General features: G+C 37.5%; 1 protein-coding gene across 20 annotated transcripts in view; it reads left to right on the forward strand.

Moving 5' to 3' along the window:
• Window positions 1-14,596, forward strand: part of MAST4 (microtubule associated serine/threonine kinase family member 4) — a 576,679-nt gene that overhangs the window by 294,951 nt on the left and 267,132 nt on the right. For all 20 annotated transcript variants that reach the window (XM_045394763.3, XM_045394770.3, XM_045394765.3 and 17 more), the window contains one exon: window positions 4,792-4,823. In XM_045394763.3, coding sequence (XP_045250698.2) covers window positions 4,792-4,823 — 32 coding nt within the window. The remainder of the gene's footprint in view (window positions 1-4,791; window positions 4,824-14,596) is intronic.

Consider the following 14,596-nt stretch of genomic DNA (forward strand, 5'->3'; position numbering starts at 1 on the left):
CATTCAATTTCTGTTGCTTTCAAGAACCCCAGCTGCTGGATAGAGCAATAGGTTAGTTAACAATGTATAGCACAATCCTCCCTTCTTCTTTATTTTAAATGGCAAAGCCCCCATAGCTTTGTAACCAGGTGTGTCTGTTTTCCTTTTTCTATCAATTCTCTCCATTTCATCCAGTCCCATGGCTTACATACAATCTTAGTGTTAATGACTCCAAAATCTACCTCCAGCCTTAACCTTTTTCTTGCACCCAGATTCATTTGTCTAGTTGCCTGTTTGGAATCTTCTACTTGGAATTCTTACAGACAGACATCCTGAATGTAGCATGTCAAAGCTAAACCGGTTTTCCATCTAACTATTTGCTCAGGCCAAAAACTTATGACTTCTCCTTGCTTTGTCTTTCATGCTTCACATCCAGTTTCTGTGTAAATCTTATGAAAATGTATCTCAAATCTGACTGCTCCTTCCCATCTTCATTGCTGGTCCTAGCCAGAATCTCTCTCACCTACAGTATTTCTATAGCTTCCTAAAAAATTGGTATAAATATTACCTTAAAGTAAGCTTTGAATATTTAGATATTTATGTGTTCATTTCTTCTGTTCTCCTGCCCCACACCAGCCTTCCCTTCTCCCCGTCTCCCCGTTTTGATACGCTTTCTTTAATATTTTGGAATAATTTTAAAATTTACAGAACATTTACAAGATAGCTCAGAAAATTATTGTATTCCCTTCTTCCAGTCCCTCAAAATGTTGACCTCATATGTAACCTTAATACATTTGTCAAAATCATGACTTTAACATTGAGACATTGTTATCATCTAAACTACAAACTTTATTTAGCTATCACCAAGTTTTCCACTAATGTCCTTTTTCTGATTGAGAATCCAATTCAAGATTCTTCGTTTTTTCGAGATTCTTCATTGCCTTTAGCCACCGTTAGTCCTCTCTCATCTGTGACAGTTGGTCAATTTATTCTTGTTTTTCACAGCCTTGACAGCTTTCAGGGGCACTGGTCACATGTTTTTAGAAGGTTCCTCCCTTTGGGTTCGCCTGCTTTTTCACGATTAGAATGGGGTTCTGGATTTTGGAGAGAATACCACAGGCATGAAGTGTTCTTCTCATCACATCATATCAGAGGATGGCAGCGTGATGTCAACATGGCTTACCACTGATGACGTTAACCTTGATCACTCAGTTATGGTGGTATCTGCAGGTCTCCCCACTATAATGTTGCTATTGTTCCCTTTCTGTATTCTGTTATTTGGAAGTGAGTCACTAGGTCTCAGCCCACTCTCAAAGAGAGGAGATTTAAGCTCTACGGCTTGAAGAAGGGAGTATCTACATATATTATTTGGGCTTCTGTAAATGTCCTCTTTCAAATCATAAATTTATCCTTAGTTAGGAAAGAAGAGTTCAGAGATTTTCTAAACACGTGCAGCATGTATAGCAGTATTGTTTTGTTTGTCTATGAGTAGCTGTTAAATACTAAAAATTATAAATAGTTTTAAAATTACCACTGTGGTGATTGCTCATACCTGTAAAACATTGCAGTTTTCTCCCCTGTCTTCATGAATGAAACAGTTGCCTTCTCTTTTTGAAGCTAAGGATGGCTGGGAGAAAGGAGCAGAATCATTTACCCTTCTTTCTTGTCAGACTCTCCATGAGTTTTCTTCCAGGATTGGAGGGATCTTTTGGTATCCTCGGGTACGTTGAGAGATCTCAAAAATAACAGGATTCTCAGACAAGATTAATTTTATTTAATCTTTATCTTTAATGCAAATATTTGCTAGTTAACACATAAAAGTCCGGGGGGAGGATAAAATATCAAGCAAGTAATGATAAACAGGAACTCTCAACAATGTTAAATGTCATTGAATCATCAATATCAATGAAAATCTAGAAATTTTTAATCTTAAGAATTTCTTTAATCCAGTGTCAACAATTAGCAAATTGTTTAGTTCAGATGGATACTTCTTGCTGTTTTTTCTTTTTTCCCTTTTTCTTTCCTCCTCCAATTCTTACCTGACAGTAAATTTTTAACACACACTCCACATATGTCAAGCACAAGCTTAGGTTTATGACTCAGACCAATTCCACGTCTTATCTAATTATCTGAGTATGTGTTAGTGACCTTATCCTGACATTAAGAAAATAAAATGAGGACACATACACAAAGTACCGCAGGGACTTTGGCGATAAAATGCCTTGATGCCGTTCATTTACGTCTGACGGGTGCAGATTTATCAGCATGTGGCCCTCATCCATTAGGGCAGGAGCTGCTTCCTGCTCAGGCTGCAATTGCTTAGCCCTCCTGGTATTTGCAGACTTTTGCAGCTACTGTTCACAAGGTCTTGGCCACAGCACATTCATTTCTCTCACTTTATTACCATCACATGTGATTCCAATTTGCTACCAAATTGAGTTTCCAGTCCTGAGCCTGACATTCAAGCCGTCAGGTGGATTAGCTCCTTCAGCTTGGTTAGCGTGGTAGCTTCAGGTCAGTTGACAGTGGCCTATTAAATGTCCTTTGCTCCTCATCTTGGAATCTCGGCTGCCATCCTGTGGAGCAGCAGTGCTGGGTTACCCACTGTAACCTTCCTCCTTGTTTAGAACTCATAATTCTAGACCTACTGGAAAGACTTCTGATTAAAAGCAGAGTTGGTTTTTATCCCTTATCTTGCTGTTTCAGCAGCTTTTTCTCAGAGCAAAGCAGCCAGTTTATGCTCGGGTCATTTGGTGGAATATGATTGATGGAACTGTTCGGGTCATTCATTTGGTCCCTTTCCTCTTATGTCTTCTGAATGATCTATTTGCATATATAGTTGAAATAACATCTGATTTATTATTTTGTTGTTATTAATGATAATACCTCAGGTACCTTTTATGCGGCTGTCAGATCAACTTACTGGACAGAGCAGTATTATTCATTTGGTCTCTAGACCTTTTGCTCTGCAGTAGTATCAATTTCTTTCTAGGAGAAATGGCCTGGGTCTGGTACAGTGTGGTGTACTTTGTAATCTTGGCTACTCAGGAGGCTGAGGCAAGTGGATGCTTGAACCCAGGAGTTTGAGATCAGCTTGGGCAATGTAGTGAGACCTCATCCTAAAAATAAATAAAAATTAAAAAATAAAAAATATAGTGTGTTGAGCTATTACATCTAGGAAGTTCTTTTTCTTTTCTTTAACCTGAATACAACACAGATTTCTCAATGCTTGTTGTAACCAAAGATCCATGTATAGAAAATTACTCATTGGTTTTCTATTTATGTTTTGGTTCCCAAGGAAAACGGTCTTGGTCAGAGACTTTTCTCTTGTCATTAGAGGTTTTAGTAAATGAAGGTATATTTATGTTTTAGAATCAGGGAGCCAAGTTCAGCAAACACTATAATTTCTTGGAGCTAATCAAGGATTAAAGAAAAAAGCAAAGCAAAACAAAACAAAAAGGCACTTTACCACTGAACCCTAGAGCCCTTGAAAAGAAAACATTTGCTATTGGGAGAAAGAAGATGACAATTCATTCCTAAAGTTGCTGATTGTTTTTCTTGCTTTTAAACAGTTATGTGATTACTATATCTGTATGGAAATATATTTGCCAGTTAATAAGTAAGGCCTGCTGTGTTTAAAGCAGCAGCCACAGAGCTCTCCTCTGCTCTGGTCTGACACTCTTGTGGCCACTTTCTGTAAGCTGTGCTGGAGTAAGTTGTGCTGTGGAAAAGTGATAGCTGAGCCTGCTGTCCATGACAAACATTGAAATAGTCAATAAAAATAAGAGACAGGAAAGGTGAGTTTGAAGCTGATGGGGAAATACCTTTCAAAGGATAATGCTCAAGCACCTGAAAGGCAGAAAAATAAATGAGAATTATGGGCATGAATAACCAAGTTTAGTCATAGTGGGCTTCAGTTTGAGTTTAAATAGCCAAATGACTCATCGCTTCCTATTCTTCAATAATTGACAGCAAGTAATTATTCTTGAGCTTTGAAAACTTCATTAGTGGATAGAGGTATTTCTGAATCTATTTTTGTTTATTTCTTTGGTTGGCTTGTTTTCTTGCGTGTTTTTTTTTTTTTTTTTTTTTTTTTTTTTTTTTTTTGGTTTTCCACAGCCTCTTGATGATTAGGTAGATAAGAATCTCAAATTGAGAGAAGTGTGAAGGCACCCTTTTAAAACTATGAAGCACTCTAATAATTGTCATGGCTGTCTGATTACCTTTTAGAAGTTGATTAAGCTGCTTTTAAATATCCCAATGAATAAATGGATGTTTTGAGAAATAACACCAAAAGGAAATCTTTTCCATTATCATTTAAAAAATAGAAAGTGCAATCTTTGGTATGCATAATGTTTTGCATGAATATATTTCTGTTGAGGGCAAATAGTTCGATTTAATTGTCCCTTTCATTGCACCTTTCATTTAATTATAATCCTGCAAAATGTCTCCTACTTCTTATAGCTAAATCCTGTTTGGATAAATTCTTTGCTTGCTCAGATTTTCCGTATGCTCAATTGTAGGGCCATGTAACTCAACTCAGTATTTTACTGTAGTTGCTTTGGGAAGATTGATGGTTTTTCTGCTCTGGAATTCAGATAAGCTGTGTTTGTACCTTAAACACTGTGTAAAGAGAACCGTGTAAGAAGGGATCCAGCATAAAATTATGACATTAAAATGTTTTCAGTATAGGAAATGCCAAATCAAGCATAATGAGGGATGATACGTTCTTTGTTATCCGTTTGGTATCATAGTAATCTAAGGTTAATGCAGCATCACTTATATATGGTTTTTTTTTTTTTTCTTTTGCAGAAGGAGCTGAGTCTCCCCAGAAGAGGAAGTTTGTAAGTAGTAGGATTTTGTTTCCTTGTTTTCTTTTTATTAATATATAGTTTATAGTTTGATTCTTCTCTGAGTCATTAGTGGCAATTGTAAAATGAATGATAATCAACTGAAGAAAACAAAAAACTGAATTTACTTATAAAAGTCAAACAGTAATAATTTCATAATTTTCAGGGTTTGTTCCATATGGGCATTGTAAACCTAAATGCATATTTATTCCTTGGAGAATCTTAATTTTTTAAAATGCTGTTATATAATCAAGCAAAAACATTATTTGGTCAGGAGATAGTGTAAATTGATCTGAATCAAGAATGAGTGTTCTTTATGATCTGAAATCCATGTTTTTTTATACTATGGATTTTATATGGAGTAAATTATGTACTTTTGAATCTGAATTGGAGACTTTGAATCAGTTGAACTTTCCATTATTAGATCTAGATCTTACTGAACTGATTCATGTCATGCTCTTGTATTAAAATAATGGATTTATGAACTTTGACTTGATTTCTTTATAGTGTGTTTTAATCTTTTATTTTTAAGACCATTAATATATTTGCACAAATCATAGTTTTTTTTCCATTAGCAAGTTGCAGAATGAAATTGAGGACAGAATTAACTACCCTCAATATTTGACCACATTTAAAGTCAGATTTGTTATCCGGTAGTACTGTGTAAGGGCTGGTCTGGAAACATTTACATTTGATGTCTGATTTAAGTTGAAGAAGTTAGTAGATGGAGCACCTCCTTTAAAAAAATAGTATTTAAGATAAGTTTTTACAACTCTCCTCTTGGAGGATTAGAAAAAAATTTGGTAACTGTTGAAATATAGGGTTTATTCTAGGCTAAATTTTGGAAAATTTCAGCCTTTGCATCTAAGAACCAAAAATTCATCAGCTGTGAACATTTTATTACTGTCCATTTTGCTTCCTGTCTTTTGTACAAGTTTAGGCTGCCAGGCAGATACTGGATTATTATTTTTGGAGAATGTGCCAAGATAAATTGTCACTAGCTTTTAGCTTCCATCTCTCTGTGCTAGAGTTTAACAGAAAATAGTTTGCTATAGGAAATGGACTTAGAATTAAACTCTTTCCTCTTCTGCATCATGATTAGGACTCTGTTGCCTAAACTTGGAAAAGTCCAAACTTTTTGATATTTCCCATTATGACAAGACAAAAGAAAAATAGAAAACTACATGAAATACTTTTATAGAAAAAAATCTCATTTGCTTTTTTGCACTTTTCTTTAAGGCTTAAACACCCTTTCTCTTTTATTTGAAAGCTTCAGAACTTAAGTCAAATCTTGCTTTTAATCTTTTTAATAGATTGCACATGGGTTTTGTTTTTTGTTTCTTGTTTTATCACATTAGTGTTTCCAATAATATTATAAAGATCATGTTAATTACAGAATTAGATTTCATGTTTCTATTTAAGGGTAATTTCCTCTTTTGCACTTAAGTCTCAATTCTGTTAATGTTAGCTGATAGCCGTGAGTTGATGTGAAAATACGTGATAAGGAAAGTATTTTAAGTTTCTTTATTTGAGAAAATGGGATCTTTAATGAAAAAAGAATAATGACATAAGTTGTTTGGAGCCCATCCTTTGGAAACATAGTAAGAGAAAGTTTGATTTACATCAGAGCCATTTAAACTCCCCTCCCTGTTAAAAGTCAATTGAGCATTCAGATGATGAGCATGAAGCACACTATTTATGTATATGTGAACACAAATCTACTTTTTTCGTGAATTCTGGGAAAATTAGTACTTTCAAGTGAGATAAACTAAAAATAAACATGCTATTTTGTATTTTCTGTTAAACACGAATATTCCCCAGAGAATTAACGATGCCTGATATAGCTGTGCTAGAACCCATTGTCACTCAGCGTTTTTAGTGAATACTGTACAGAATGCCAGTAATTACTTTCCTCGTGCAAGGTTCTTTTATGACTTTGAGAAAGGGAAAATGCTTTTTAAAATAAATGCTAGAGTAATTTTATACAAATCTAATGAAGAAAGGCACAAATGTATCTTTATTAGTATCAGCTAGCCAACGTAATAGTACCTGATAATTAAACCTGTTAACACTTTGTTTATTTACTGCGTACATGACTCCTCCATAAATGCTTTGAAATCTTTTTATATCTTCTCCCAGAAAGATTAGAGATTTGCTCCTGCTGTTCTTTTCAGTCTCTTTTTTGTTGTTGTTGTTCCATATTAACATAAGCAACTGCACACAGTGTGATGTATTTCTTATTGTCTTTGGTTATATAGCAATGTGATCCAACTTGTTAGAGAGTGTGTACCTTGATAAAGACTGAAAAGGCCTCTTTTGATATATCTACTGCTTCAAATCTGTATGTCTTGAAAGATAGCAGTTTTAAAATTGCATTTTCAGCATTCTGAAACTTACGGGGTTTTCCACATTTTTTTGAAAATTTTGAATATTGCTTTAAATAAGCTTAAAGATAACTTTTATATCCAGAATCATGGTAAAAACATATATTACATTGAAAGCTTTCAGAAATGAAAGACCTCAGGAAATTTTTTTGTTATTAATTGAAAGTATAAAAAAGCAAACTATTCTGTCTAGAAAAAGAAATTCAGATCCTCACTAATTTATTATTTATGATCATTTTAATGAGAACTAACTTGAAGACTCTATTGTTTTATAAACATTTTTAAAAGGTGTAGAAGCAATGATTGTGACTGGGTAATAGACAAGAGAAGTGAGGGAAACAGCTTTCTAGGCAAGATGCTGTTATGAGATAATCAAGTAACTCCAGATCACTTTTCCAGAGGCATTACAGCTTCCTAGACAGCTGGATTTTAGCTATTTCTCTTCTTTTTCCATTCAATGAATAGCCATTTGCCAAGGCTGCTTCTGATCCCAGATACTTCCTGTACTTTCCCCCTCATTCTCCTTGGAACTAAAGTTATCACATTGCCTTATCCCTCTCCTTCCAGCTACCTGTCAAAATCATAATATAGTCAGATAGTGAAATATTATACAGCAGGTAAAGTAACTGGACAAGATTATACGTATCAGCAGGTATAATTATCAAGAATAGAATGATAAGTGCTAAAAGCAAATTCCAGGTACAAGATGGCATTTATTTATTTATTTATTTATTTTGAGACGGAGTCTAGCTCTGTTGCCCAGGCTGGAGTGCAGTGGCCGGATCTCAGCTCACTGCAAGCCCCGCCTCCCGGGTTCACGCCATTCTCCTGCCTCAGCCTCCCGAGTAGCTGGGAGTACAGGCGCCCGCCACCTCGCCCGGCTAATTTTTTTTGTATTTTAGTAGAGACAGGGTTTCACCATGTTAGCCAGGATGGTCTCGATCTCCTGAACTCGTGATCCACCCGTCTCGGCCTCCCAAAGTGCTGGGATTACAGGCTTGAGCCACCGCGCCCGGCCGCAAGATGGCATTTATATTATAAAACTTAAAAGTATGCAAAACAATATGTTGTTTCTGAATACAGGCATTTACAGTAAAGGTATAAAAGATGCATGGAAAGCAAGTTTATGATAAAGGTCACTTACTAGTGGAGAAAATGAAGTAAATTGGATTTGAGAGGCCTCTGCAAGGAGTTTCACGTATATCATTAATGTGGTAGTGTGTATATGGGTGTTTATATTATACCCTCTGTATTTTTGGTATTCTTGAAATATTTTATGTAAAATACTCAGTGATTGTATGGAAGTAGGATTAAAATTGCTTTAACCAAGTATTTATGTAGATTTTTAAGTAATTTGAATAACAATTATGTAAACATTCTATTTTGAATAAGAAAATATATCACACCTGTATTTGTGTGTGTGTGTGTGTGTGTGTGTGTGTGTGTATTTGGTTAATTTTGTCTCATAATAAAGATTGCTCCAAATAAATATGATTTGACAGTAACTAAAATATCTACAGTGGCAGATACCAATTGGTTAATGCCAGAACATCATAGAAAAAATTATGATGATAAATTGTAATAATCTTGAAATGCTTTAGTATATACTACCTGAAGCCAGGGGATGAAGCAAATGAGATAATAGCATTTATGATGGCATATTATTACACTTAGTTTCAGAACTAGATTTGTTGCTTTAGATTTTTATCCCATCAAAGAGATGTGACTCTGAATGCCTGTTCTTTGTGTTCAGCAAGGTGCCCAGTATAATAACTACATAGTGCAGACATTTGTGGAGTCTGTACAAATCTGTCTCACCCTCCTAGATTGGGAGCCTCCAAGCAATGGACCTGCCCTGTTCTCTTAGGTTCTGTCACTGTGCCTGCGCCATGAGGACAAGTGGTGATGCCACGGCCGGATGGCTGATGCCAGATCCTTCATGGTTTCAATTCAGTATGGAACACATCAACCTTCTGCATGTTGTTTGATTTAGATTTTTCTAATAACTAATTTGTACTGTCTGTATTTATGAAAGCGCCATTATTGTTGTGGTACTTTTTTTCTAAAATCCACCCATATTTTGCATGTAAGTCCTGAAATCACATTTCTAAGTGGAAAAATTCACAGGGAAATGTTTGTTTTCAGGCAAGGAAAGTGCAAAAAGTGGAAAAGCCCAAGATGTGAGCCCACGATGGTTAGGAGCCAAACCAAGGTGTCCCTGGCAGCCATTATTTATTTTTAAAGGACTCCTTTGTGTTTTGTTAATTGCCTAAATAAACAGCTCTCCAGGACAGAGAGGCTTCTTTTTTCATGGAATTCCCTAGAGTGCCTTGATGGTGTTTATACCCTGGAGAGAGGAGCAGGAAATCTGCTGAGGCCAGCTCCTGTGCCGCCTCCTGCTTTTAAGTGGTCTTTCAGATGTCTTCGTACAGAGAAGAAGGAAACTGTGTTATCTATTCTTAGCAAATAGGTTCTCCCCGCTACTTAAAATGACCTTTCCTCCACCTTGTTTAATTATAAGCCTTGGTGCATTGTTTCATGGCTTTGTAGGTCTGGGATCTATAAAATTATCTGCAATTATCACTTCATTTTAGTAGAAGCAGTGACTGACACTTGGCAGTTTCTTAGCTTTAAGTTCTCTGGCCACACATGCTTGCTTGCTTGCTTGATTGATGGATTGGTTTATGATATTTGATTGCGACAGCTGTTTTAAATGTATTTTTATTTATAAAATTTTTCCAACTCTTTCGAAAAATAATTTCAACTTTTAGGTTCAGGAAGTACATGTGTAGATTTGCTACAGGAGTATATTGCATGACACTAAGGTTTGGGGTAAAAATGATCCTGACACCCAGGTAGTGAGTGAATATAGTACCCAAACTGTAGTTTTCCAGCCCTTTCCCCTTTGTCTCCCTGCACTAGTAGACCTAGTAGACCCTAGCGTCTATTATTCCCATCTTTATGTCCACACACATGCTTTAAGGATGCTTTTAAAGGAATATCCAAGGCCAGGCGTGGTGGCTCATGCCTGTAATCCTAGCACTTTGGGAGGCCGAGGCAGGTGGATCACCTGAGGTCAGGAGTTCAAGACCAGCCTAGCCAACATGACAAAAATCCCATGTCTACTGAAAAATACAAAAATTAACCAGGCTTGGAGGTGCATGCCTGTAATCCCAGCTACTTCAGAGGCTGAGGCAGGAGAATCATTTGAACCTAGGAGGTGGAGGTTGCAGTGAGCTGAGATCATGCCCATGCCAACCTGGGCAACAGAGTGAGACTCTGTCTCAAAAAAAAAAAGGCTGGGTGCAATGGCTCACATCTGTAATCCCAGTACGTTGGGAGGCCAAGGCAGGCAGATCACAAGGTCAGGAGATCGAGACCATCCTGGCTAACACAGTGAAACCCCATCTCTACTAAAAAATATAAAAAATTAGCTGGGCATGGTGGCGGGTGCCTGTAGTCGCAGCTACTCGGGAGACTGAGGCGGGAGAATGGCATGAACCTGGGAGGCAGAGCTTGCAGTGAGCTGAGATCACACCACTGCACTCCAGCCTGGGCGACAGAGCAAGACTTCGTCTCCAAAAAAAAAAAAAGAATATCCAGCAGTAGGAACCCAAAGCAGAAGCAGCTCCTAATATGTATAATAGTCCTGGAAAAGTATGTCTCTGCATGCTGAGGAGTTGCTGAGAGTATTCAAATTATCCCAGAGGCAATTTAAAAGGTTTTACTTATTTTAATTAACTGTTCTAGCAACAATACTAGTAGCTGGTAACAATATTCCTCTTTATAGGGTTTGTGAATGAAAAATAGTCAAACTCTGTAAAATATTTGAAGGGATTTATTCTGAGCTCAATATGAACGACCAAGGCCTGAGGCATCATCCCAAGAGGTCCTAAGAACATGTGCCCAAGATGGTTGGGTTACACTTGGTATTATACATTTTCAGGAAACATAAGACACCTGTCAATACATGTAAATTATGCATTGGTTTGGTGTGGAAAGTTGGGATAGCTGGGTGGGTGGTGCTTACAGATCATAGGTGGATTCAAAGATTCTCTGATATTGGCAGTTGGTTGAAAGAGTTATTATCTAAGACCTGGAATCAGTAGAAAGGAGTGTCCGGGTTAAGATAAGTGATTGTGGAAACCAGGGTTCTTATTATGTAGAACAGATGGTAAATGTCTCTTGTCAGGCCTTAAAAGGTGTCAGACTCTTAATCTCTCCTGGATCAGGAAAAGTTCTGGAAAGGGAAGAGAGTCTCTACAGAGTGTAGATTTTCTCCACAAGAGACAGATTTGCAGAGCCATTTAAAAATCTATCAAAAAATATATTTTGGGGTAAAGTACTTTAATTTCTTTCAGGGCCTGCTATCTGTCATGTGATGCTATACTAGAGTCACATTGGAATTTGGTCTCTTACTACAAAGAGCCTGCTTTGTCAGTCTTAAGATCTCTGTTTTAATGTCAGCTGGTCAGTTGTGCTGAATTCCAGAGGGAAGGAGGGTATCATGAGGCACGTGGGACCCTCTCTTCTTATCATGGCCTGAACTAGTTTTTCAGGTTTGCTTTGGAATGCCATTGGCTGAGAGGGGGGATTCATTCACTCAGATGGGGGACTTAGAATTTTGTATTTGGTTTATATGTTTTTATGATTTTTCTCCATTCACCCTTTCGTTATTCCTCTGAGAGTGGTTGGAGTCTATTAGGGCTGGCCTTGGAATACGTGGGCTAGGTATCTACTGGCATTTGATAGTTTCAGGTCTGCTAGGAGGTCCACCCCCTCTGACCGCAAAGGGGATTTGCATCTTAAACACATCTGCCACATGTCAAACATTCCAGTACTAGAAATTCATCTGCCAGATCTTAGAGATGCCTTTGGTACCTCACTGAAATGTATGTACCTTTGGTTAGGACAGGTTGTCACCCAAACTAAATTTAGCACAGCAGAAGACGATTCATTAATGGGATGCTTCTGGTGAACTGGCAAGAAACAAGGCTAGCAGAAAGTTGAGCAGGTATTGAGAACCATTTTACCATATGAATGCATTAATAAATGTATGAAAAGAATAATGAACTTATTTTACCGCTTCCTAATTTTGCCTTTCTTGGTTAGGGACGGTAGAGGGCATCCAGAGATGAAATGAAAGATGAGAGTGACCAACAGAGGGAGAGAATATTGTCAAAAAGTAGTTAGGACTACAAAGCAGGGGAACTTGATGGTAGCTTCTGGGTGGAGCTGGGCCTGCTAGACTTCTGAGATAGTTTGTCTTACAGTAGATATATTTGTTGGAGAACTTTCTCCTTAGTTCAGCTAAAACTGGGCTCTTTTCACACGGCCAGGAAAGATTAGGCTCGTGGACATACAGAAGGGTGGGGAAAATGGAATTTACGGGGTGAAAAGGAAAAATAACTCTCAGCAAAGTGAAAGAGAGAGTCCTGCTAGGAGGTTTCCCACCTCACAGATAGAATTCCAGGTCACCACACAGGAACAGAAGAGGCCAGGCTCCTCCCCTTTGCAAAGGGTGCAAACTTCCCGAGGCTCTACCTCATCCTCCCGGGGTGCAGGTGGGCATTACTCCGAAAGAATCAGCTGAAAAAGGGAGGGCTTCATCCAGGACCTGCAGTCTGGTATTTCAGCCTTCAGGCTCTTTTAGGCTTGAAAGTGGGATTTTGTCAGGGACCCTTGGCTGTCTCCTGTCTCAATCATATTGAATTGTATGTATTGGATTAGGGTATTTCTAAAATTGGAATTCCTAATTTTGACACAAGATATGAAGTGAACTTCTGTATAATTGAATGGGCATAGGTCGATTGTGTGTGTGTGTGTGTGTGTGTGTATTTTTTAAAAAGACTTACATTCAGGCCTGTTATATATCAGAAAATACTGCCTTGACTGCCTGTTTAGAAAAGTAGTTTGAGTAAAATGAGATTATTTCTAGCAGGCAAGGAAAGGGAATCAGCTTGGTTTTCAACTTACTTGAATTACATTTGTGAGATTTTCAGCAAAGTAAAGGCAATATTTCCTGAAAGAGAGGGAAAGAGTTTAATTCAAACAAAATAAAGGACATGTAAACCATATTTGAATAAGTTTTAAAATAAATTTAGGTTTCTTAGCACTTTCTGTCCTCCCACTCCCACAGATATTGAAGCAAGAATTCAAAATATCTATTGTCAAAGCCACATGGAAGTCCAGTGTCATTTTGAATGTTAGAAACCCGAAAACAAAACGAAGAAAAAAATCGAGTGTCACATCTGAATTAGCATTTAAAGTGGCATGTTTATATAAAAAGAAAACAGTGTAATCTATCCTGAGAGTAAAGAGAGGATTTCAGACTGTGGAAGAATGTCAATTGCATTTATATATTCATCGAATAGCCGGTTTGGTATTTGGTACGTATTTGCAGCTTTCCTTATCACACATGCATTTGTCTTCTGTGAAGTGGGTAGGGAAGAGATTTGGGAGATAGAAACAATGTAGGATTGATCTTCTTACCTTTGAAAATTATACGAAGACCTTAGTTTTGTCCCAGGGGAGAGGATTAGGTTACCTGTGGGAGGTTTGTCAAAAATCTGTGTGCATTGCCAAACACCCTCGGGAATGCAAATCAGAGTCTCGTGTGTATTGAGGGCAGGGTGAGGTAGAGGCTTGAGTACTTTTAACCAGTTTTCAAGGTAAATCTAAAATGCCACTCCCAGTTGAGAATTAATGTTCTTAGCGTTTTGGTGGGTGTGCATAGCTTTTGGATAGCCAAAGGCAGGAGCAGAAGTTCCCTATTTCATATTTACTGGAATAACTTTTTAGCAACTCAGAATCAAGTAGGATTGGGGGAAAGTTTTTTAGTGAGCAGTGCTTTTCAGCAACGCTTATTTAGAGGCACCCATTGAGAGAGGTGGGTATCTGTGCTGTCTCACTAAAAGCCACCTTCTCACATCTGTTAATCAATAGGTAATCACTGAGTAGCATTTCGGAGCATGGACTCAGAAGTCACACTGCCTAGGTTTGAATCCTGTCTCTGCCATTTAGCCGACTGTGTGACCTTAACCTCTATGTGCCTTAGTTTCCTAAAGTAGAATGATAATGTCATTGTGTCCTCAAATTATTTAGAGGATTAAATTAGTATTTGTAAAGTGTTTATAACAGTACCTGGCATACAATAAGTACTGTATGTTTTCTTAAATAAATAAATAAAATATATTGGGAATTATGCCCTTCTTTCTCTCTCCCCATATCATTTATTTTTGTCCTGTTGAATTAGGCAAAAGACCACAAAGTAGGCTGGGGAAATCCCCTTAAAGCTAGCTCATTGGAGTAGCATTTTCTCAGGGGCTGTTCTGTTTCCATGAAGAGGTGTGAAAGGGGCAGTTGACCCCATGTCCTTGGATA

Source organism: Macaca fascicularis, chromosome 6 (genome assembly GCF_037993035.2).
Source record: "Macaca fascicularis isolate 582-1 chromosome 6, T2T-MFA8v1.1".
In the NCBI taxonomy this organism is placed as follows: Eukaryota; Metazoa; Chordata; class Mammalia; order Primates; family Cercopithecidae; genus Macaca; species Macaca fascicularis.